Source organism: Miscanthus floridulus, chromosome 7, assembly GCF_019320115.1.
Source record: "Miscanthus floridulus cultivar M001 chromosome 7, ASM1932011v1, whole genome shotgun sequence".
Taxonomy (NCBI): Eukaryota; Viridiplantae; Streptophyta; class Magnoliopsida; order Poales; family Poaceae; genus Miscanthus; species Miscanthus floridulus.
Genome location: NC_089586.1, coordinates 9,162,405 through 9,188,039, shown reverse-complemented (window position 1 = coordinate 9,188,039; position 25,635 = coordinate 9,162,405). Strand labels below are relative to the sequence as shown.

Sequence of the window (25,635 nt, the reverse complement as noted above, 5' to 3'; positions counted from 1 at the left end):
ACATTGCATGTTTGCATGCACTAGCATACATGGCAACGAGCAAAAAGAAAGAGAATTAACACAGAATGAAAAGAGAATTAAGACAAAAGGAACCTCTTTGCATTTCTGAGAACCTTGCCAAATCTGTCTACATTTAATTACTTTCCCTCTTTGCATTTGTAAAAGGGACAGCTTTTTTCTTCTTTCATTTAGTTTCACGCTCACGTGTTCCATCGTCCTCGCTTGCTGTTTCTTGCGTGAACCATAGTTGATGTCATCTGTCTTCCATGGCTCAGCCTCCCAATCCCAAGAGAATGTCCCTACCTCTCCCTGACTGGAGATCTGGCCTGCCAGAGGATCTCCTCGAGTCCATCGGGCAGCATCTCGCATCAGGCCACGACGCAGTGTCCTTCCGATCCGCTTGCTCCCCATGGCGCGCCGTCGTCCTGTTCGCGACCTTCGGGGCGCTCCTGCTACTCCCGTTCGACCCTGACTTGGACCGCGTCGGCTTCTACTGCGTCCCGAAGAAGGTCTTGTCCAAGACGCTGCCCGACGTGCGCGGCAAGGTGGCGTGCGGCTCCTCGTGTAGGTGGATGGCGCTCATGGGCGAGGCGGCGTCCGTGACGCTGTTGAATCCATTCACCGGTGCCCGTGCCCCCTGCGTTGAGCTCCCGTCAGCAGGCGAACACGTCACGACGGCGTCCTCATCGGGACGCGTGTCTAGGGTCCACGGCCGGTAGGTCCTCCATCCCGCCAACGGCTACGGGGACGCGGATGCCGCAGGCAAAGCCATCAAGATAGAAGACATGAGGGGCGTGTTCTTCCGTGAGATCGTGCTCTCGACGCCGCCTGACGCCGTCGGCCGCGAGTGCGTGGCCATGGTCATGCTTGAGTGCTCCACGGAGGTCGCGTTCTGCCGGGTTAGAGTCGACAGCGTATGGACGTTGCTCGACACTAAACTAGAGTTCTCTATGGGGTCCATCGTCCACTGCCAAGATAAGTTCTTGGTGATCGACTGCACTGGAGAAATCTCCGTCTGCAGCAGCAACGCCACCGGCGCTACTCCAACCGTGACGCTGCTGCCATCGCTGTCGCCACCTACGGGGCTCTGCCACCGCAGCTACCTGGAATCAAACGATGAGCTGCACATTGTAGGTGCCATGGTGAGCACGTTCCATGAGACATAGAGCTTCACCTACAGCAGCGCGATCTACAAGTGCAACCTCCACGACCGTACGCCGGAGTGGTCCGGGGTGAGGAACATCGGTGATCAGACACTGTTCGTGTCTAAACATTTCAATGAAAGCTTCAGTGGAACAAGTGTATTCAAGTACAAGTAAAACAAAATCTACATGTCTGAGTCATTGTATGGGGATCCATACGACTTGGTCCATCGACTGGAGATCGTTGATATTGCTACCGGCGCATCCGAAGTGAAGCCCATCCAGGAAAAAATGCAGGGTTCCAAGGCTCTAGATTGGATTCGACCCAATCTCTGAAAGCTCTAGAGTTTGTGAGCCTACGATGCCGCGCACTCCGTGACTATGTTAAATTCATAAACTTTGCTTTTTGGATTAAATGTCACTTTAACGTTGGTATTTAATTTAACAGTATTATTATCTTATCGTGCGATCCGTGTGTTTTTAGTATAAATTGTTAGTTATTCCGTAGCAACGCACGGCATGCTACCTAGTTAATAATAAAGAGGCAAAATTTCAGCTTATTTTTTTTGTCCGTCTATTTTTTTTGTCCATTTTCCTCTAACCATCGAACAATGAAAAATTTCTTCCGTCCGGACTTATATATATAATAACCTATGCTCATATGAGTTGAAATATGTCTCGTTTAGCATGATACGGAGTCCAATTCTAAAACGTATTGGGTCATGTGATCCGGACTCATCTTTAAAAAAAAAAAACTAAGCAAATTTCCAGTACGATTCCTACTCTGACATGGTCACATGGCTCCTTACAGCAGATATTATAAAACAAAAACAAGGAGAGAACCAACGAGACAAAACAAAAAATCAAGCACTTATCCGTCCAGGGTCTACACGACCAGATCGATTCTTCGACTCCAATATAAAATATGTCAACAGAAAAACACATCATCAGTAGAAGCATAATCTTCCAGCAAGGAACTGCTAAAACAATAGCAGAAAAAGGTACATCCACGATGGTAAGTGAATTCTGAAAAAGGACTCTTCAAGTTTCAATACATTGTAATACACTATACATATAAATAGTTATTAGTCATGCAAAATATGATTCTCATTATAGGAATATATACTTTCTTTTCAAAATATCCAATTTTATTTTGCCTGCAAGTCAAATCCGACTCTTAGACTTCTTATTAAGTCGGCTACTTCCATACTTCTTCACTCCCATCGTCCCTTCTTCAGGCAAAACATAATGTGGACAAATAAAGAACGCAAAGAAAAGGTGAACTGATAGTGAAAAAAAAATACGTGCAAAAGAAAACAGAGGAAAGAAAAAAAAAAGAAACCGAGATGGACATGGTACCAAGACTCAGATGGACGGAAAATCAACGGAAAAAACAGCACAGGTGTTTTGTGTTCGGATCCATGAAAAATAAATTTGAAACTCGGTAAGAAAAACAAAAGAGCCCATAAACTCTGTGTGGTTTTTTATATTAGGATAAGACATAAGATTAGGGTAAATTCTATTCTTATTCTTATTTATTTGATTTGAATTTGGATTAGGATCCATATAGATATTAGGATCCATGCAGATTAAAGTCATGATATATTACGAGTAAATATTTTTGTGTCTTACAATAAAAAAATCAAGGTTCAACCCTCTCTATTCTAAATTGTAAATCGTTCTAGCTTTTCAATATATATACCTTTTACTATATATTTAGACATAATGTTTATGTAGAAGCATAGTAAAAGCTATGTATATAAAAAAAATCTGAAAAACTTATGATTTGGGACAATGGGAGTATTTTAATTCGTTGGACCTAATAGGACATTGCCATATTATTAACGATACTAACTTTATTATGGATGTCATGATTATCATAAAATAAATTATAGCCATTAAAATTTATGAAAAAGGTAACATATAAATAGATATATAACATTTTTTCCTTATTTCCTATTAAGGTCTGGTAGGTTTTTCTTCACCTGTTGCAACGCATGGGCATATTTGCTAGTAATTAATAATTCTCGGAGAAGGGTATATTTGGACAACAGTATCCTTCGTTAAGATATTTTCACGGCGCATGCCTTGCTTCAGTTCAGTTATTTGTTTTAATATTTATTGGATGAGTATCCGTATGTTGCAAGGGGGAGAAGACCATCAGGTATTCGTAGATGTGTATTTCTTTATGAAATTTTCCATCGCTGATTCACTCAACTTAAAAAAACTTTGATGCCTAAGAAACCGGACAGGAGAGTTAATTAGTACGCAACAAATATGCAAAACCGGACAGGAGAGTTAGTAGTAACAAATATGCATTGTCTGACATTTTTTATACTTCGCACTCACATGTGACGAAAAGAGAACTGAGAACAAGACTCATTGAGCACACTGTTTATATAGTGACAACATTTACAATATACGAACTGTTTCTAATCACTAGAATATTCTACTATGCTAGGGGTTAAAATGCTCTTTACAGTTTACTTTTGTGCTTTCCATCAATCTCCTGTTCCAGCACGTCCATCAGTCTCGACGGAAACTTCCATTACCGCCAAACATAATTCTTGTTGTATGTAGGCAAAATTTTAAAAAAATAATTGTGGTATTTGTCACCGTGACCGTGACAAATGCCTCATAGGTATCGGTCGAAACATCCTCAGATACACGTCTCTCCAGATGACTCTGCTGCCTCCTGGTAACTCACTGAGGAATACTTCAAGGCAGTAATGGTGGAAAAACCTTAGACATTCTTCAGGATTGTTATTCCTCTGCCAATTGTGGCGTGCCAAAAACAACCATCACGTCAACCTCATCAACCACTTTACCCTCCTTGTCAACGAAGATTTCTCCTGAGGTTACATCCATGGCATCAACAGAAAGAGCTCCATCAACTCTGGTGCTCAGCACAGTGATCACCTCAGTGTAGTGCACATTTGGTTGCGCATTGACCTGTGCTTGCATTGCTAGGGTGACACTGCACTTGGATCGTGGTGGGACGATGCCTCTGTCTGGCTCTGTGCAGAAGCGTTCTAGCTTTGCCTTTGTGACGAAGGCGATGTAATCATCCGTATCGTTGGTCAGCTCTATCGAGTGCGATATCTTGAAGTCTTCAAAGGGAATGCGTATTTCCAGTGGCTCAATCCCAAGGATGTCTTCCAAGCAACAAGAGCTTATCTGCGAGACATATCAGATATACATGCAAGGTTTACCATGGCTTATTGATGCATGCAAATCTAGTGTTGTTTGGGTTCTATTAGGGAGCATATATATGCCCTTACCTGGATTTGGGCTTGGCCATCTGTAGTATCTATTTCCTTCAGCTCGTCTATTATATCTGATATATCAGGTCTGTCTGTCGGGTCATCTTGTATGCATCTTAGGGCCAACTCGAGACACTTCTTCACTTGTTGGCAAGCCAACGATGATTGTTTCATTGATTTAATCCACCGGTGATTCCACCTTCTAATTGCCTGCCATGTTTACAATTGAAGTACTAATTAAAAAAAATAAACACACACACACACACACACACCACCATCACCACCATAAAAAATAAAGTAAAGCCAAAGCAATTCTCATCTCTAGGAGGTTACCCAATCCCTCATTGGTGATATTTCATTAGTTGGCCTAAACTGCGACACAAGCATACAGTGGTGGAGCGTGGGAAGAAATTAAGGGGGGGGGGGGGGGGGGGGGGGGGGGGGGGGGGGGCTTATTCCAGTAGTGACTACACATGTATTATAAAAAGGTCCATCTCTACATGACAATATGAGCTCAAGTCTCCAACAACCTACGTACAGCATGTGCACAATTGCAGGAACCAGCTTACTTGCATGTATGCATGCAGATTTACTCCGAGGCAAGGGGGGGCAACAACCCAGTTTCGCCTTAACGTAGCTCCGCCAGTGCAAGCATATCTCTATGATTGAAGGACATGCTCTGGCAGGACCATAGTTATGTATGTATATTACCAATAGCTCATGAAATTCACAGCCACATATATAGGAAGATCTAATCATGCATGATTATGAAAAATGTACAAAGGTGATTAGACCGTTTGTCTTACTTTAGTAATATTGGGCTTCGTTCTACTTCCAATCACCAGCTCTATAATTATTACACCCAAACTATATATGTCTGACTTGCTAGTCGCTTTGCCTCCTGAAATGTATTCTGGAGCGGTATATCCTCTGCACAATAGTACAACAGTTTGATGCACATGACATAATAAAGAGTTTATACATATGAAAGAATCTGGAACTTACTGTGATATGAGACGTGTAGTTGTAGCTAGTGAGTCACTTTCGGGTCTAGATAGACCAAAATCTGTAATTTTGGGCACCATGAGGTCATCTAGTAGTATATTGCCTGGTTTGAGATCCATGTGAATGATTTCCTTATCCTTGTGGAGATAATGCAGACCCCTGCAAATTCCGATAATTATTTGGTAGCGTGTTTGCCATTCGAGTCCTCTCAATTCATCTGAAGAAATAAAAGATGAAAACATAGTATTTTAGAAGGTGGTAGTCATCAATATTTGGTTTATGATTACTAATTGTTGGTGCACATCTATACCACACACCAATGTGCTACCATGAACATCCCTGCAAAATCTAGCTTAGATGGTTTGCAAAGGGAACCTATTGAAACCTATGAATGCCTCTAGAGGAGGAACCCATAGGGGAGGCTCTCCTCGGAATGCCAACCACCATCAAGACAAATGATGAACATCAACTAACGAGGTTGGAAAAGCTAGAATTTGGAAAATATAAAAATATTGGATTGGTATGTGTTTGATCAATTGGATATCCTCAAACGGCCATAGCCCATTATATTTATAAGGTTGGGAGGTCTTGCAACGCTTGGAGATAGTTTACATGTCAAATTATGTGTGAATCTCCAAGTTCTACTTGGACCAGCCAAATCCAAGTATCCAACCTTGTGAATATACCAAATCCGACCTGGCCGGATTGCCCAGCAAACCTTTACATTGATATCAAATTGGGACAACACAAAATTGTTTATAGACAAATATTGGATACTTTCGTTTTATGGTCCATATTGTTGATTATTAATTGAATTTGTCTTTAAAAGTAGTAGAAGAAATAGGGATGCTGATGCGATTAAGGAAATAAGTATATAAAAAAAGGGTGTACCCAGTACAGAGAGCTCCCGCTCTGTGCAGGGTCTAGGGAAGAGTATTAGTGGCAAGCCTTACCCTCGCCTGTGCAATGCTAGAGACCGCGACTCGAACCCGGGACCTTCCGGTCACAGGCGGTAAGACTCTACCGCTTGCACCAGGCCCGCCCTTCTAAGGAAATAAGTATATATATTCATTTTTGATAGAATATATACTTAAGGAAATAAGCATATATTCTATAAAAAAATGTGGTCCTGTTGGGATGTTTGGTCTGACAAACTATTACATTCAAGATGAGATAGTCCAACATAAGTTCATCTCATGAATTGTAGTGGAATGACTCCATCTCCATGCTTATATTAATTTTTAGATTGTGAGGGACAGGATGGCGGTGGATTAACTTTTTATATTCCATAAAAAATGATGAGTGAGAAGATAAGGAACCACACACTATTTCTCAAACTAAATGGCTTTTAAGTGATCACTACATTAATGTACCTGAAAGATGTTGGTCAAGGCTGCCATTTCTTATGTATTCAAAACAGAGCAACCTTTCTCGTATATCGGCCATTATAATTCTTCCGCCCAATGGTATCGCATGTTCTTTTGTAAAAGAACAGTAACCAAGAAATCTCACTATATTTGGGTGCTTAACCGAGAATAAACTTTTAACCTCCCGATGAAACATCTTGTCTTTAATTGTCCGGGTATTATGAAGCCTCTTCACAGCAACGACTCCATTTCGAAGGATGCCCTGTTTAAATCATCTTGTGAGCACAAACATAAGCATTATATCAAATTTTTATATGCAGTGAGGAAATTTGAAGGTCTGGTGGCATAAAAAAACTAAATTACCTTGTAAACAGTTCCACATCCGCCGCTACCAATTTCTTTCTTCTCAGCGAAATTTTCTGTGATGCTTTGTAGAAGTGCAAAATCTAGAGGGCTTGGTTCCTCACTTTCATTAACTATGCGCTCTAGGATGTTGAGCTCCATGTATCTGTCATGTATTTTAGAATGTGTTATGAATTTTAGACAAAGGAAAAAATAACTTGATTATCGAATTGAACATAATTGCAATCAAGGACAACATTTGTTTAAAGTAAAAGCAATTGCTGATTGATTTTTGACTGGTAATGATATGCTGCATCAGTGCATCACTGCATTTTCATATCTAACCAGCTGTGATGCATGGGGATGATGTGCCATTATCTAATGGTCATCCTAGCATTGCAACAATTGATGGAAACTCAAAATTAGTAGTTTACTACTATATTACTACATTAATAATTAATAATACTGCAATTTTAGAGACTTTGGCATTTCACCCATCATCAAAAATTGGTTTCGCACTTTTACCATCCCGCAAAGTGGTTTCGCTCGTTTGCTATTATGAGACTGGTGTAACCCGCTGAAATACATTTTGGGTAGTTTTAATTCGTGGAAAAAAAGAAGAATACACAGCCTTCCACCTCTACCCCTGCCTGCTGTTTTCTTCATCAAAACGGATCGAACCATAAAACGGATCGGCCCTCTCTCCCATTACTACCTCTCCTCCATCCCCGCTCCCCAGCGGCATCAGCCGGCACAGGCCTGCCACCACGCCGCTCCCCTCCCGTGCCGGCGCTGGCCTTCCCCGACGCCGCTCCCTCCCCTGCCGGCACAGGCCTGCCCCACGCCGCCCCCCTCCCGTGCCGGTGCTGGCCTTCTCCCACGCGCGCCTCCACAGGCCCGCCCCCACGCCTTCTCCTCCCCTGCTGGTGCAGGCTCGCCCCCACGCCTCCCCCTCCACTGCAGGCGCCAGCTTAGGCCACAGGCTATACCCGATGGGCTCTCAACCTCCATTTAAACATGGTCTGCAACAACACAAGCATTCGTCCTGACAGGGCTCTCGTGATACTGCGACCTGAAAGGCATCTGACGCACAGGGCTCCCAGGCTCCATCCTTGCGTGGTTTGGACGGGCAAATGCCATTTCACCATTGGGGCCCTGATTCTGAACTTCCATTTGGACAACGTCTTGGTAGAACGGTCCTGATATGGAATCCTCTGCATGACAGATACTTGATGATTAGAAGCAATATGATGGGAAACATGCCGGTAAATTACAAGAGCAAATATTATCTGAGGCATCACGATCAGATACTGAAAGGTACTTGAAAAAAAAAAGGAGTAGACACTCAAAGGATGAAGAAAATGCAGTTATAGCAGTGAGCGCACAGCAACATGATGCAGCCTATCTGGTCAGAAAGGAAACTCGAGAATAACAAAAAAGCACCAAAACAAGCGTTGCTGGCAAGGGGAAAAGCGCAAGAGGAAAATGCAGTTTCCACAAAGTGACCGCATAGCCCAGCATCAATGCATCATAGAGCGACGGAGATTGGTTTCGAAAACACCTTGTGAAGCGCGGGCGGAGGGTCCGTTGCAGCAGGCGGCGCTCTCGGCGGTGGGGATCCCCGCGGCGTTGCGCTGCATGGCCTCCTGCTTGGCGAGGTGGTTGATGAAGGCGGACAGGCTCCGCACCCGGGTCCCGGTCTCGGCGACCACCCGGAGCACCCTGGCCGCCGCGGCGTCGCCGAGCTCCGCGAGGTGGGCGCGCGCCCACCGGTCGGCGGTCTGCCCGAGCTGCGCCTCGAGGCGCGCGAGCTCCGCGGACAACACCGGGAGCAGGGGCGCCGGGCACCCCGGCGAGGACTGCATTCCTCCGAGGCCGGAGAGGTTTAGGGTTTAGGGCTTAGGGAAGACCACCGCGAGAAGCGGCGACGGCAGAAGAGGAGAGGCTTGCGAGGGAAGCTTTCGGCCGTCCGGCTGTGCCGTGGAAGGGGATCAACAAATGCGACGGGCGAAAAGAAGCGGCATCCAATTCGTCAGTTAAAAGCACCTTTTTCAAAGCAAAGGCGCGCAGCGGGTAAAGTATAAGCGGCTGTTTGGATCGGGGGAGTCGCAAATTTAAGGTGTCATATTAGATGTGTAAGGATATTGGAAGAGGTTTTTAGATATTAATAAAAAAATAAATTATAGAACCCATCAAGAAACTGCGAGATGAATCTAACGATACTAATTAATCGGTCATTAGTACATGTGGGTTACTGTAGCACTTAGGCTTTTTATGGAGTAATTAGGCTTAAAAGATTCGTCTCGTGATTTTGCCGAGAACTATGCAATTAGTTTTTTTTCGTCTATATTTAGTACTCCATGCATATGTCCAAACATGCTCTTTTACTGTAGGAGGCAAAATTTTTGGAAACTAAACACGCCCTGAGTAAGGATGTTAGGCTATCCGCACTCGTCAACCTCTATTTCCATCTCTTAAAAGCAATATTCTATCCTAGTCATCGAGATTTTCTACTCTATATCCATTTCTCCTGCACCCATGTTATCTCTATCACATACTCTATACCCACTATTCCATATTTTATTTCCCTCCCTCTCCCTTGCTCTTTCTCACCAACTCTCCCTCTCTTCTCGCTACAGTGTTTAGCGGTGGCTGGGACGCGCGCTGGAAATAGCGTTTTCCTGTGCGGCCGGTACGCTACCGTGCGCGTTGCAGACGCGCGGTGCGGGCGCGCGGTACGCCACCGCTAGCGTACCGACCGCTTTAGCGGTCTGCGGTGCGGACAACCTTACGTGGGGGAAATAAATTATAGAATCCGTCACTACTCCACGAGACAAATTTATTAAACTTAATTAATCCGTCATTAGCACGTTACTGCAGCACTACGTTGTCAAATCATGAACTAATTAGGCTTAAAAGATTCGTCTCGCAAATTAGTCGCAAGCTGTGCAATTAGTTTCGTAATTAGTCTATATTTAATACGCCATGCATGTGTCCAAACATCCGATAGAACAGTAACTAAAATTTAGGAGGAGAAATCAAACACCTCATAAGACGTCTGACATTAAGTGGTAAGCAGGGTGCCCCTATTTGGTGCTGTAAAGCGGCAAAGCCTATGTGTGGTCGGGAAGGCAGGCGAAAAGCACGCACAAAAAAAAAAAGCTAAAATTTTGTTTTTTTCTTTTTCTTTTGAAACTCATATGTCACTGAGTTCACCGTTGCAGTTGAGACGTCAGGCAATTGAGCATTGGTTCAAAGGCTAAGTACTCCCCGCCTTCATAAGGGCACTAAGGCGGAGCACGGAAAAAAAAAATGAGGCACCCATGTTTTACCGGTCCTGGATTTTAGGGCCAGTGCCAATAACTTCTCGATGTTGGCTAAGTGATTGAATCTTCGCCTTGAAATAAAATGAATTGGTATTATTGCGATCTAACCTGTTATTGGAATCAGTACTACACTTGTCCTATCATACCATCTTCGTGTATACGAAATAGTACTGCACGACAGCATCCGATCGTTAGCAAGTCCGATAAATAAAGGGAACTAGCAGCACCGTCAACAAATGAACACAAGCGTAGATCTTACTCAAGAACGATACAAAATAGCGGACTCATCAAGGTTGTGTTAGATTCGAGCCTTTGTTGCAGATAAGTCGTTGTTGCGGAAGAGGGAACCAGCGAAATGCTTGCTGCCGCAAAGAAAGTCTGCTGGGTTCGTGATTGAGCCATGAAAGTCGGCCAAGTGGGGAAAAAGCTCTATTCTAGGAAGAGAGCCGTTGTTCAATGATTTGCTGACCGGGAAGATAGAATCACTTTGTTGCTTTCTCTGTCTTAAATAATTTTTTCTCCAAATAAGTGTACTTATAGATTGGTCTACCTAATTGTTTTTTTTACTATCTCTACTTTCAAGATGCAATCATTACACGTCGAAATAGCTTTTGATAGCGTTAAATTAAATATGTAATTTTAATATAATATTGATCTTCTATAAGAATCTTAGAAGTAGCGTGGGAAATTATTGCTGGAACTAGATAAATGCCCGCACGTTGCACGAAAAAAATAGAATTTAAATTCTATTACAAATCATTGTTTATAATGCACGACACTTTTAATAAACTAATGAACTAACACACTTTGATCATTCCATCCTTCTCTTGCATATATAAATGGCCTTTATTGAAACCTTTCGCAGGATCAAGTAATGCAACTTTCAGAACTAAATTACTCTTCTCTTTACTGACATGCTCCAAGTCGAAGCTTGTCACTTTGCCAAGGCTCTATGCCTCTCGCACCCCACCCCATGGCGCCCGGCGACAACGTGGGCCAGTGGCAGCAGGACAGCAAGCAGCCAGTGGCGATCATCACGTGATGCGCCAAGGGCGGGATCAGGTACGAGTACTGACATGCCTTCACGGCTCTCGGCTGCCGCGTGGTGGCCATCGACATCCGTGACCGAGTCATGGCCTTACGCGCCACGTGCCTTGTGAAGACGCCGACGTCCGTGGCCTTCCTCGTCATGCCGCGCCAGCACGTTGCGGACGGCGGCGCCAACGCTGGCGTCGGAGATGACGTCGAGCTGGAGCGCCTCCGCGGACGGCGTGCCAGCGAGGTCGGCGACCACGCCAAGGTGATGCCCTCGCTGAAGCAGCTGTTGTTGTTGTCGATGTAGTAGACGCCGTCCCCATCCTCCCGGCGACAGGCAAAGCACAGTAGTAGGAGGTCGTCTCCATGGCGCTACGCTGGGCATGCTTCGGCAAAGCATAGCTGCCATGGTGTCCGAAAACAATTCGTATTTTGGGGTGGACGCGGTGGGGGGCAGGCGTGCGGGGCGGGCCGGTTTTTTAACGTAGAGGAGGAGCAGACGAGACCGATCCTTATTTGTCTGAGGCCCTAATTGGTTGAGCTCATCTTGGTCACGCTTATAAGTTGAGAAGGATTATTTGATAAGTCACGATACCTAAAATCTAAGGCGTTTGGTTGTTCCGAATATTTTTGGCTGAACATTTTGCACTAGGAACCCTAGACTTCTCTCAAACTACTTTGCCCTATTTACTACTATTCTGTGAATCTATAATCTTGCAACTGGACCATATAAAAGTTTCTCTTTGCAGGACTATCGGGCATGTGATACCCGAGACAGCCAGCACCCATTCCTCCATGGCCATGTTTATTTCACCCCAAATTCCCAACTTTGATACTATGTAAAAAGAAGATTCTCCGTCACATCAAACTTGCGGTACATGCATGGAGTACTAAATGTTGACGAAATCAAAAACTAGTTGCACAGTTTGGTTGTACTCTGCGATATGAACATTTTAAGCCTAATTAGTCAACGATTGAACAATTATTACCAAATACAAACGGAATGCTAGGTGTCGAACGAGGTGGAGCCCGCCCCCAGAGGTCAGGCGAGGCGGAGCCCGTCCCCAGAGGCCGGGCGAGGCGGCGCTTGCACACCTAGGGGTCGGTTGGAGCTGTAGTCGCTCTCTTGACTGCTCGGGTGAGTCAATGTTGATTGGTCATTAGCCCCTTCTCTTCGGGTACTCTTGTATTGGTCCCCAACACAAGTCTGGTGAATCGGAGGTGGCGTCTGCCATACGTGGAACACCCGGTCATATTGCTCCAGGTTAGCAACCTAAAGTCCTGAGCTTCTAATTCTTCCTCTCCAAACGTATTGCTAACAATGCCATACGTGGAACACCCGGTCATATTGCTCCAGGTTAGCAACCTAAAGTCCTGAGCTTCTAATTCTTCCTCTCCAAACGTATTGCTAACAATTTTTTTTGGAAAGATTAAATCGACACAAAAATTTAGATGGGGAGACATTTTTCTTTTCATTTAAAAAAAAAATCAAAACACACTCTAGGCGATTTCATTACCTACAAGGCAAAGGCATCGATAAGTGACCAAGGACCATAACTAGTTTACCCGACCAATGATCAATCCACCATGTACTTGGCAGAGGTTACACCATGTGAGGATTCGGAAGGCTTGAGACAAGCCTCATTTATCTCTCTGATACACAATTGGCAAAGATACATGTGTAATTGTCTATAAATTTGTTAGCAGAGGGCAAGCATCAGGGTATGGAAGGCTACTTCTTTTTGCAGAGTAGGATATATGTAAGGTTTTGGTGCCATATCATGCAATTTAAATGTGCTCAGCATCTCCTGATCATCTCTGTGTTCAGGAAATGAAAACAGCAAATAAACTAGGGATGTTTGGTTTGTAGAATGAGGTAGTTCATCATCGTCTTGCACTTCCGTTTTTTGTCTGATTTGTGGAATGTAAGGATGAGTTGATCAATCATCAACTCATTTCACTAAATTTGATGAATGAAACCATTCCACTAAATTTGAGGAATTGATTCACGATATCATCTCATAAATGGGTTGATTGACCAAATCAAACACTCCGTAAGTCTTTTAAGCTGAATAACCGTGGAAGAAACAAAATCTGTCTGCTTCAAGTGTCAGGCAATTAGCATCAGCTTTACCTAGCGGTAAGAAAAGAACAGTGGACGCGAAGGTTTATAGGAATATGCGAGACAAAATCTTCAGACGAGGTTAATCAGCGGTAACCGTCCGATCCAGTAAATTTGTCCTTGACCTGAGTGTATGTTCATACGCCAATGATGAGAAGTGCATGTTGGCAGCTCCCCCTGTGTTGTTGATCAAAAAAAGAAGTGCATGTTGGAAAGGTTCTATGAACTTGTAGCTGTATAAATAGAGTTCTGATAGCGGGTTTGTATTCTAAAACCATGTGACACTTTGTGATCAATTGGACTCGAGAGGTCATGAAATCCTCAGTGGAAAATACTTTTTTTTATAAGGCAGTGGAAAATACTTGGAGCAATTGTAGTTCCTCTTTCTCTGAGATTTCTGTGTACAAATCACACATGGACCCTTTGGCCTGGACAATCGTCATACAGCATTACTTCATTTCATCGCCAAAGCATTATTCACGTTGTTGTCATGGTGGCACTGGCACACTATACTTATTCCTGATTCCTGAAAATGGGATTGTGACACCTGTAAAATATGTAATGGAGTGTTTTTTAAAAACAAACTAGCAGAAAATATGCATGTTGTAAGGAAGGGTAAAAAACGGTGTCATTCAACAATGGGATTCGATAGTCGGCCCATTTGAACCGTTATATTCGTGTCATGCAAATTTTAGAAGCCCAAAGGTTCTAAGCAGTGTGACAATATTTTGGAAGAAGTCTAATTTACCTCCCTCAACTATCGCGGTCGTCTGATTCTCCTCCCTGATCTATGAAACTAGTTTTTTAAACCCACTCAACTTTTGAAAACCGTTCACTTTTGCACGCTGTTGATTTTGATAGCGGTTTTGCTGATGTGGCGCCAGGGGGTAAATCGGACTAAATTAAAAGTTCAAGGAGGTAAATCAGACTACAAATATTGCCGAACTACATATAAGCATCGTCGGGACCATAGTGGGCACCAGTTCCCTACCCTAGATAAATTATCAAAGTATCTATGTTAGCCTAAGTCTGCGTGGCTGCATGCCCCCTGCCGCACACATACATGTATGCATGGTTTCATATTTAATTAAGTTTTAATGTAATGAATTATGGAGCGTAACGTGGCATGAAATCCAGATGGTAGCACACAGGTCATGATATTTGTATGGACATAATCAAGTGACATGAAAAGATATTTCAAGCTCAGCACCAACATAGAGTATGATTTTTAGGGGAAAAATCTGAAACTAGTTTCATATTTTTCCGAGCTAAAACAAATTTTGTAAGATTAAATCGGGTTTTAGGATATTTAGTTGTATTTTTCATGTAAAAATATATTTGGATGAGTTTTATTTTTTTAATAAATTTTTATATATTTTTTATAAAAAATTTCTAATCCGATTTACCTTTTGAACTTCCATCTTAGTCTGATTTACCCTTTTGACATGGCGCTACATTAGCAAAAAAAAAAAACCACCATCAAAACCAATCAAGGTGAAAAAGTGAACGGTTTTCTAAAATTGAAGGACGTTAAAAACTGGTTATGTAAGAAGAACGAAAATCTGATAGCCGCCATATTTGAGGGAGATAAATTATACTTTTCCAAATATATTTTCACAGCAGATTGCGGAGTCGGTGAGCTTTGTCATGGTCGAATGGTCGATCCACCGCTGCGGCCACGTTGTCCAGACAGCGGGCCCGAATGATGCTATGGGCCGAGCGGGATATACTGGGCCGAGCCTCGAAATGGCTCACCGCTTGGGCTGCCAGCGCACAATCCTCCGTGGCCTGGGGATAAAGCTTTGTACAGCACAAGCGGTGAAACAAAGAAGGGAATTACTGGTAGGGTTACTGCCGGTTAATTAACAGACTTTACTGTTAAAAAAAGGGCTTGCTAAGTTACAAGTTGATCTCGGCAAGCATTAGCATTTACTACTAGCAGCAGTGAAGGTAGGATGGCGGATGCGCGACGACCATTGGTTGGTTGCACTTGAGCAGCTGCTGCTTGCTCATCAGAGCTCGGTGTGCAGGACGACGGACTCGTCCTTCCCCTGCTCGTCGTCCTCGTCGTCTGGGTGCTTATCAGGCGCGCCGCCGCAGGTGCTGCTGCGGAGGCAGTCAGCGGCGGGCCGGACGTGGCCGTAGTCGAACCCGACGGCACAGTTGCACACGGTCTGCACCTCACCATCGTCATCTTCCCGGCGCAGGTTGATGTCGCTGAGCACGATGCCGGTGCAGGACACGGCGTCGCTGCAGGCGAACCTGATGGCCTCGGCGCGCCGCGACGTGCCGCTGATGTTGCGGTACGACACGTCGGAGACCGCCACGGCGGAGGTCTGGTTGGCGCAGGGGCTGCTGCCGCCGCCACCCCGGGGCACGTCGCAGTAGAACTGGTCGATGACGATGGGGTGGTCGACGCCGTCGACGGCGACGTTGGCGAAGCGCACGCCGCGGACGTACCCGGCGCCGCCCTGCCTCGTCTTGATCCGCACCCCGTTCTGCGCGCGGCTGATCCGCGCGTCGTGTCCAGCGCCACTCCCACCACCGCGGCGAACGCGTCGGCCTTGCGGTCACGGCCGTGGACTCCGCGACGTGGATGCCATCCGTGTTGGGGCTGTCTAGGCTCATCGATGCAGGACTCTGTTTAGGCTCATCGTGGTTGGAGAATAACAAGACACGGGAGAATCTACTGGCAACAACACTGGAACAACCCACTCTTTCTAAATGATGGCTGCTCATTACAACAAGCTTTGTGGATCAATGATCGGACCTGTGAACATGTCACCTTTCAAACATTTTAGAAATAGACTATAAACGTAGAGAGATAAACTACATTGTATTTGCACATGAATTGAAAGGTGGTTCGAATATATGAATGATCTTCTAATGCAATGTCAATGAATGATAACACATAACCATCTAGTTTGTCGATGAATCTAAGTGAAGAAATTTTTGTTTCTACTAAAGCTATATTGCACTTAGATTGTTCTGTCGGGAGTTTAATTTTTCGTTGCCCATAGCAACACACGGGACTTCTAGTTGTGCCAAAACCTCAGACAGTCTTCAGGATGATTCCTCTGGCAATTATGGCTTGCCAAAAACAACCATCACGTTAACCTCATCAACCATTTTACCCTCCTCGCTGTCAATGAAGATGTCTCCAGCGGTTACTATATCCATAGTAGGAAGAGCTCCATCGTCAACTCTGGTGCTCAGTACAGTGATGACCTCGTTGTAGTGCTCATTTGGTTGTGCAATAACCTGTGCTTGCATTGCTAGGGTGGCACTGCACTTAGATCGTGGTGGGACGATGCCTCTATCTGGCTCTGTGTAGAAGCGCTCTAGCTTTGACTTTGTGACGAAGGCAATGTAATCATCAGTATCGTTGGTCAGCTCTATTGAGTGTGATACCTTGAAGTCTTCAAAGGGGATGTGTATTTCTAGAGGCTCAATCCCAAGGATGTCCTCCAAGCAACAAGGGCTTATCTGCGTGAGATAATACACACAGGGACGAAGCCAGAAAAAAATTTAGGAGGGACTGAACAAAAGAATAGAGACTTTTTTTTATCTTCTTTTAACCTTAGCCCCTCCTACCTAGTACATATATGCATAAAATTTCAAAGGAGGGCTTAGGGGGGCTCCACGTGCCCAGGACCGGTAGGGGGGGCTAGAGCCCCCCCCCCCCCCCCCCCCCCCAGCCCCACCGCTGCCTCTGTCGCTGAATACACATGGCTTACCACGGCTTACCAATGCATGCAAATCTAGTGCTGTTTAGGTTTTGTCAGGGAGCATATATATGCCCTTACCTGGATTTGGGTTTGTCCATCTTTAGTATCTATTTTCTTCGGCTCGTCTATTATATCTGATATATCAGGTCTGTCTGTCGGGTCATCTTGTATGCATCTTAGGGCCAACTCGATACACTTTTTCACTTGTTTGTAAGCCAACGATGACTGTTTCATTGATTTAATCCACCGGTGATTCCACCTTCTAATTGCCTGCCATGTTCACAATTAAAGTACTAATTAAAGAGAGAGACACACACACACACCCCACTACCACCACCATAATAAAAAAAACCAAAACAATGCTCATCTCTAGGAGGTTACCCAATCCCTCATTGATGATACTTCATTACTTGGCCTTAAACTGCGACACAAGCATATCTCTATGATTGAAGGACATGCTCTCGCAGGACCATAGTTATGTACGTATATTACCAATATCTCATGAAATTCACAGCCACATATATAGGAAGATCTAATCATGCATGATTATGAAAAATGTACAAAGTGATTAGACCGTTTATCTTACTTTAGTAATATTGGGCTTCATTCTACTTCCAGTCACCAGCTCTATAATTATTTTACCCAAACTATATGTGTCTGACTTGCTAGTCGCTTTGCCTCCTGAAATGTATTCTGGAGCGGTATATCCTCTGCACAATAGTACAACAGTTTGACGCACATGACATAATAAAGAGTTTATACATATGAAAGAATTTGGAACTTACTGTGATATGAGACGTGTAGTTGTAGCTAGTGAGTCACTTTCGGGTCTAGATAGACCAAAATCTGTAATTTTGGGCACCATGAGGTCATCTAGTAGTATATTGCCTGGATTTGAGATCCATGTGAATGATTTCCTTATCCTTGTGGAGATAATGCAGACCCCTGCAAATTCCGATAATTATTTGGTAGCGTGTTTCCCATTCGAGTCCCCTCAATTCATCTGAAGAAATAAAAGATGAAAACATAGTATTTTAGAAGGTGGTAGTCATCAATATTTGGTTTATGATTACTAATTGTTGGTGCACATCTATACCACACACCAATGTGCTACCATGAACATCCCTGCAAAATCTAGCTTAGATGGTTTGCAAAGGGAACCTATTGAAACCTATGAATGCCTCTAGAGGAGGAACCCATAGGGGAGGCTCTCCTCGGAATGCCAACCACCATCAAGACAAATGATGAACATCAACTAACGAGGTTGGAAAAGCTAGAATTCGAAAATATAAAAATATTGGATTGATACGTGTTAGACAGCCACATATGCACTTGGGCCTTTAGCCCATTATGGCTAATTATAGATTGATTAATGTAAATAGGAATAGGAATAGTATCACATTGTCTACTCACTTGGGGTGTTACTCTAATATACCACATATATGTACCCTGTCTATTAGCCTCCTAATCAATCTATCAATTTCCCGTGCAATACTTGCTTTCACGGTATCATACGCCTAGCTAGGTTTCCTCCTTCCGCTGCCCTAGCCCGCACGCCTCCCGGCTGCACACCCTTCCCCGTCGCCAAGCTTGGCTCCGCTCCACCTGCAGCCGATGCTGAGGCCGCCGCCGAGGCCGAGCGCACCCGCGTTGCTGAGGAGCGCCGCCGCCAACAAGAGGCTATCCGGGCCGCCGCTCTCCCACGCGCCCAGGCCGCCGAGCAGGAGGCCGCGGCCGCGCCCAGGAGCACGATGACAATTAAGGAAGTAATTTCTTATTTATTATTGAAGCAAAATAAAATGTTTAGATTTTGAGCATTATAATAGAATATAATTATCATATTCCTCAATTCAGGAGCTATGAAGTGCTAGCCTCTAGAGGGAGGAAGCCAGAGATAAGGATTAGATCAGCTTTCCACTGTGAACAAGGAATTTTTGCAGTTCATTTGAGATTTATGTGAGCACAACAAAAGAAAACTTTAGAGATTACAGATAAAATAAATACATAATTAATGAATTACTCCTGTTTTTTTTATGTATGATTATGGCTAGCTCAAATTTGAACTAACCAATGTCATACATAGAGAAATTGAAGGGTGAAGCATATAACTTTTGTGAAATTCTGTACCTAACCGTGGCTGCCTCAAATCAAATCAGTAAAATATCACACAATCCATTTGTAGTAATCAAAAGTCACACATGCGTACCTGGAATCTTCATGAACTGTCTTTGTGTACAGTCCCGGGGATGTTTGCACAACCTGCATTTCCATTTATGAAAGATAACTCTGTATGTAGGCGGCCCGCGGCTATCAACAAGTGTAAGTTGAGGATTTGAAAAAAAAAAAAGTACCAGCAGCATAAGCAATAAGCCTGCGCTCATATATCGGTGCCTTTGACAGTGAAAGAAAAGGTTTCTGAAATAACAAGTCTATACGCTGAAAACAGTTGGTGCTAAAACAGTCACTTGATATACAGATCTAAACTGAAATTTTGCTCTCATTTTCATTCTCGTTATCAATCATACAAATGATATTCAGTTTCATTTTTCTAACTCGTGGTCCAAGTGGCTCACTGGTATACTATACATACTAATAAAGGAAACACTAGGGATGCATTTTTTTCCCCAATATGGATCAACAGAAATTTCATTCGCATTAACTCACTGGTACGTAGAGATTATATATATGTTAAACCTATCATCTCATGACACACACACACACAGAGAGAGAGAGAGAGAGAGGCCACTTTAAGTTAAAATAATCTAACAAGCCACGCTACAGAGGGGAGGGGGGGGGGGGGGGGGGGGGGGGTTGCAAACCGCTATTGAATTTCCTGAAGATTTTCATTATTTGCCACTAAAAATTTATCCAGCCAAAAATTACCCATCGTAAAACATCTAATCCATTATATTAATCCTCACTAGAAATGCAAGTTATGTCCCCGTCTTCTTCCTCTCACACACTCACACATAGTGCCCACCTGGCTTCAACCTTTTTTTTCGTGAACAAGGCTATGCCTCTGTTTTTCATTAAGAGGGAAGAAGGGAATTAAAACAACAGAAGCAGTGAACTGTTGGCTTGCGAGTAGCCCCGTAGGTTAAATGAAGAAGGTTGAAGTATTAAAAAATGCACAAAGATATACCAGATTTGAGCTGGATAAAGGTGATGTCTGCCTTTCCACTTGTGGGTTTCGTTGATTTTGCTGAGCGGACAAGGTCTTAATAGCAAACTGCAATTGTGGCTCAATTGGTCCCTTCTTCATTTTGCAGTAGTCATTCTGCTCAAACAATACCATGATCAAACAACCGAAAGGGTGAAACAGCAAGATTTACTATTGCTCCCCAGGAATGTACTTGATCTCTAGTAGAACAAATCTTCGCAAAATAAAAGGGAAGGGGATAGCGGTACCTTGTTTGGAAATTTTCTATACAAGATCTCCTCAAGCTGCTTTGCCAGTTCTGGCACCTTATTCCACCACTCAGCTGATGTCATCGGTTTCTTTCCTATATACTCGAATCTGCCGATTTAAGATTAAGAACAGTATAAAAAAGTAAGTCATATATATGTTCTATCTGAAAAAATCAGTCACAAACCTAAACTTTGGGATGCTTAGGAAGGTGATTCAACTAATTTCAAAATACAAAATGAAGTCAATAACTTAAATATCCTTAAGAATAGTCAAAACCTCATTCCCATACCTTCTACAGGGTTCACAAAATCAGCCACATGCACTAAAAATACTGGGGTACAGGGGTTTTGTACTGGAATTCAACTAGTGTGAAAATTTATGTGCAACTCCTCATGAGAAGGGAAGACAATAACATGAGTAGTACTTACTAAGTACAATACATCTATATTCAGTAACATACATAAGTAGTACTAAGTGTAAAAACTCCGTTGTCGCCTTGGTCATCACGGAAATTAGGAAATAAGTATTGTGGAAAAAAATTGATAACGGGCACACTTCAAAAACCTTGGATTCCATTCCCGAAAAAAAAAACTTGATTCCCTGTTTAGCAGTCCAGACAGCCACAAGTGCCTAGATGGAAAAACAGAGCAGAACTAGTCGTTCGGTTTGGCTGTCCAAATAGTCAGTCTCGGAAGAATTCTATTAGCTATAAGAAGAGAGATCAAATAGCTAGCGACTCCCAAATAACTAGTCTAACACTATCTCCTACAAACAACTCTCTCACAACTCACATAACCCTGCACTAAAGTATTCATTTTTTATTATTTCTAAGTCTTGTCTAGCTAGCTACGCCCTTAGGGCGTCCTCAATGACCGGCTACGTCGCCAGGTTCGTCCGGCGTGGAAGTATTAAACAATGAAAAAAACATCTCTCTAGCAACGAGATAATCGGCAGGCTATTTCACTGGGATGGAGGAACTGTGAGAGCAGGATTTACGGCAACGCTCTGCAGGTGGGGATGAAGGAAATAAGATAATAATTTTCTCACTCTCTCACTTTCAGCTAAGCTAGTGAAATCGATCGTATCACTGGGACGCCCTTAGTCTTCAATTCGCTGGAAATTCCCCACCAATCTCCTCCAATCCCTTCGGTTGGAGACTAACTGCGATCGGTGAACACTGGAGAGTCCCAAATTAAAACTCTTTTTAAGATCGAAGGCTACAAATTAAAACTTACATCTTCTCGCGCATGGTGGTGCGCAGCCTCACGAACTCCACATCTGTCCCCGGGAAGCTGGCCGCGCCATCCACCGGCTGGTGGTGGTGCGGTTGCCCATTGGCGCCGCCGCCGGCACCGACGCCGCTGTCGACCTGGTCCAGCTCCCGCTTCCCCGACATCCTGGACAGGTGACGGAGACGATGGGACGGTCGATTTGATCAGCCGTGCGGCGGCCGGCGACGGGGGCGAGGAGAAGCGGAACGTCGGTGATTTCTGATCTTGGGAAATGGGAATCGTCGAGGCTGCTGAGCGACCGAGGAAGCAGCGATGATTCGTCAACGCGTTACGCGTACTAGGACGTGTTGCTGAGCTGTTCGAATTGAGGGTGGCAGGAGCACATCAGCAACAGTCAATACAAAGCAGTAGCAGGAACTGAAGCACGAGGAAAGGATGAAGAACGGAGGTACTAGGACCGATGAATGGAGGCACGAACGCTGACCTCGGAATGCTGAAAAGGAGCGGCCACCCACGCAGGAGCAGGACACAGTGATCACCTCAGTGTAGTGCTCATTTGGTTGTGCACTAACCTGTGCTTGCATTGCTAGGGTGACACTGCACTTAGATCGTGGTGGGACGATGCCTCTATCTGGCTCTGTGTAGAAGCGCTCTAGCTTTGACTTTGTGACAAAGGCAATGTGATCATCAGTATCGTTGGTCAGCTCTATCGAGTGTGATATCTTGAATTCTTCAAAGGGAATGTGTATTTCCAGCGGCTCAATCCCAAGGATGTCCTGCAAACAACAAGGACGCGTGAGATAACACACATGGTGTATCATGCAAATCTAGTGCTGTCTAGGTTTTGTTAGGGAGCATATATATGCCCTTACCTGGATTTGGGCTTGGCCATGTTCAGTATCTATTTCCTTCAGCTCATCGATTATATCTGATATATCAGGTCTGTTTTTCGGTTCATCTTGTGTGCATCTTAGGCCCAACTCCAGACATTTTGCCACTAGTTGGTAACCCAATGATGAATGTTCCATTGATTTAATCCACCGGTGATTCCACCTTCTAATTACCTGCCATGTTCACAATTAAAGTACTAAATAAGGACACACACATCCCACCACCACCATAAAAAGTAAGAAAAACCCCAAAACAATTCTCATCTCTAGGAGGTTACCCAATCCCGCATTGGTGACACTTCATTACTTGGCCTCAAACTGTGACACAAGCATATCTCTATGATTCAAGGACATGCTAGCTCTGGCAGGACCATAGGTATCTACGTATTACCAATAGCTCATGAAATTCACAGCCACATATATATATTGGAAGATCTAATCATGCATGATTATGAAAAATGTACAAAGGTAATTAGACCGTTTGTCTTACTTTAGTAATATTGGGCTTTGTTCTACTTCCAGTCACCAGCTCTATAATTATTACACCCAAACTGTATATGTCTGACTTGCTAGTCGCTTTGCCTCCTGAAATGTATTCTGGAGCCGTGTATCCTCTGCACAATAGTACAACAGTTTGATGCACATGACATAATAAAGAGTTTATACATATGAAAGAATTTGGAACTTACGGTGTTATGAGACGTGTAGTTGTAGCGTGTGAGTCACTTTCGGGTCTAGATAGACCAAAATCTGTAATTTTGGGCACCATGTGGTCATCTAGTAGTATATTGCCTGGTTTGAGATCCATGTGAATGATTTCCTTATCCTTGTGGAGATAATGCAGACCCCTGCAAATTCCGATAATTATTTGGTAGCGTGTTTGCCATTCGAGTCCCCTCAATTCATCTGAAGAAATAAAAGATGAAAACATAGTATTTTAGAAGGTGGTAGTCATCAATAATTGATTTATGATTACTAAATGTTGGTGCAAATCTATACCACACACCAAAATACTCTTACATAAATATTACACAAAGATAACCTCACGGTGAACGCCGCAAAATCTAGCCTAGCTATTTTCTGGAACCGGCCTAGTGTGTTTGCATAAGGAACCCACGAAAACCTACAAACGCCTCTAGGAAGGATACATGTTTACTTTTGGTCAACATTGTAGAACATAGTATTGTGCTTACTTTTAAATTAACTGTTATAGGAGTGTGTAATTAAGAAATATATATATACGGAGTCCTCATGGATATAAAATTATTTTCTTGATACCTTATATTAGTATTTATATGTAGGTGAGAAATATTTTTGTTTATTTCTTTAGGATGGAAGAGGTAGATAATTTACATACAAATTAAAATATGTTACTTTTTATTTTCTTTCATAATGGCATATATGGGTAATCTGAATGTAAATGTAAGTATTACTTTGAATTATCTTTCATAATAGCAATTGTGATAATTTAAAAGGTTATTAATGGGTTATTTTAAATTATATTTGATAATGGTAGAGATGAGTAATTTAGATATGAAGTTAGGGGGTTATGTTGAATTATCTTTCATAATTGAAGGGTGGGCAGTCTAGATGCAATTTTTCATAATGACAGAGATGGGTAATTTATATACAAATCTAGAGGATTGTTTTGAATTATCTTTCATAATTGCATAAATAGGTAATTTAGATGCAAAATTAGGTGGTTATTTTATGTAATTTTCATAATGTTAGATGTGGCTAATTATTTATAAAATAAAATAGATATAATGGTTATTACTGATGATGATGATTAGAGTCTACCAATTAAAAGCCATATGTTTTTTTATTATTGTAACAATTTTTTGGGTTTATCTTTTTTTCCTAACACTTTTAGTGAGAATTAACATAGAGCCTCTAACTAATAATAGTAAGATATTTTTTTCTATACAGTGAGGAAATTTGCAGGTCTGGTGGATAAAAAAAACTAAATTAGCAAATGGCTTTTTAAGTGATCACTACAATGTGGTAATGTACCTGAAAGATGTTGGTCAAGGCTGCCATTTCTTATGTATTCAAAACAGAGCAACCTTTCTCGTACATCGGCCATTATAGTTTTTCCTTCCAATGGTATCGCAAGTTCTTTTGTAAAAGAACAGTAACCAAGAAATCGTACTATATTTGGGTGCTTAACCGAGATCAAGCTTATAACCTCCCGATGAAACATCCCGTCATTAATTTTCCAATTATCATCCTTGAGTTTCTTCACAGCAACGACCCCATTTCGAAGGATGCCCTATTTAAATCATCTTGTGAGCGCAACCATACACATTATATCAAAATTTTCTATGCAGTCAGTAGTTAGAAAATTTGAAGGTCTTGTGGCATAAAAAATAAATTACCTTGTAAACAATTCCACATCCACCGCTACCAATTTTCTTCTTCTCAGAGAAATTTTCCTTGATGCTATGTAGAAGTGCCAAATCTAGATGGCTTGGTTCCTCACTTCCATTAACTATGCGTTCTACGCTGTTGAGCTCCATTAACTATACCACGGCCAAAAATTAGTGTCGAACAACAGTCGCTAAAGGGGAATAATAACGGCGAACGATTGGGGCTTGTTTGGATGCCAATTTTTTTTTGGCAAAGTGCTACTGTAGCATTTTCGTTGTTATTTGGTAAATAGTATCTAATCATAGTCTAATTAGACTTAAAAGATTCGTCTCGTGAATTTCGTCTAAACTGTGTAATTAGTTTTATTTTTTATTTAGGCCTTGTTTAGATCACCTCCAAATTCC

At 43.0% G+C, this 25,635-nt stretch overlaps 3 protein-coding genes across 4 annotated transcripts; all 3 read right to left on the bottom strand.

Annotated features, from left to right (window-relative positions):
* Positions 1-3,478: 3,478 nt before the first annotated feature.
* Positions 3,479-22,404, bottom strand: LOC136466504 (cysteine-rich receptor-like protein kinase 15). Of its 2 annotated transcripts, XM_066464936.1 has the most exons (10): positions 21,975-22,404; positions 20,739-20,847; positions 20,473-20,607; positions 19,537-19,589; positions 7,141-7,285; positions 6,784-7,039; positions 5,411-5,627; positions 5,212-5,335; positions 4,424-4,615; positions 3,479-4,319 (listed from the first exon to the last, which is right to left on the bottom strand). In XM_066464936.1, exons 1-10 carry the CDS (start codon positions 22,133-22,135, stop codon positions 3,906-3,908), a joined length of 1,806 nt encoding a protein of 601 aa, XP_066321033.1. In that variant the 5' UTR covers positions 22,136-22,404; the 3' UTR covers positions 3,479-3,905. The 2 variants fall into 2 exon arrangements, with proteins under 2 accessions (XP_066321033.1, XP_066321034.1); XM_066464937.1 differs by lacking the exons at positions 19,537-19,589; positions 20,473-20,607; positions 20,739-20,847; positions 21,975-22,404 and adding exons at positions 8,192-8,333; positions 8,681-9,104.
* Positions 15,284-18,961, bottom strand: LOC136466506 (uncharacterized). Its single transcript, XM_066464938.1, has 4 exons — positions 18,116-18,961; positions 17,917-18,040; positions 17,409-17,600; positions 15,284-17,088 (listed from the first exon to the last, which is right to left on the bottom strand). Exons 1-4 carry the CDS (start codon positions 18,193-18,195, stop codon positions 16,687-16,689), a joined length of 798 nt encoding a protein of 265 aa, XP_066321035.1. The 5' UTR covers positions 18,196-18,961; the 3' UTR covers positions 15,284-16,686.
* LOC136465017 (probable serine/threonine-protein kinase PBL19) lies at positions 22,366-25,380 on the bottom strand. Its single transcript, XM_066463923.1, has 7 exons — positions 25,240-25,380; positions 24,875-25,133; positions 23,551-23,767; positions 23,352-23,475; positions 22,844-23,035; positions 22,456-22,747; positions 22,366-22,388 (listed from the first exon to the last, which is right to left on the bottom strand). Exons 1-7 carry the CDS (start codon positions 25,378-25,380, stop codon positions 22,366-22,368), a joined length of 1,248 nt encoding a protein of 415 aa, XP_066320020.1.
* Positions 25,381-25,635: the final 255 nt, after the last annotated feature.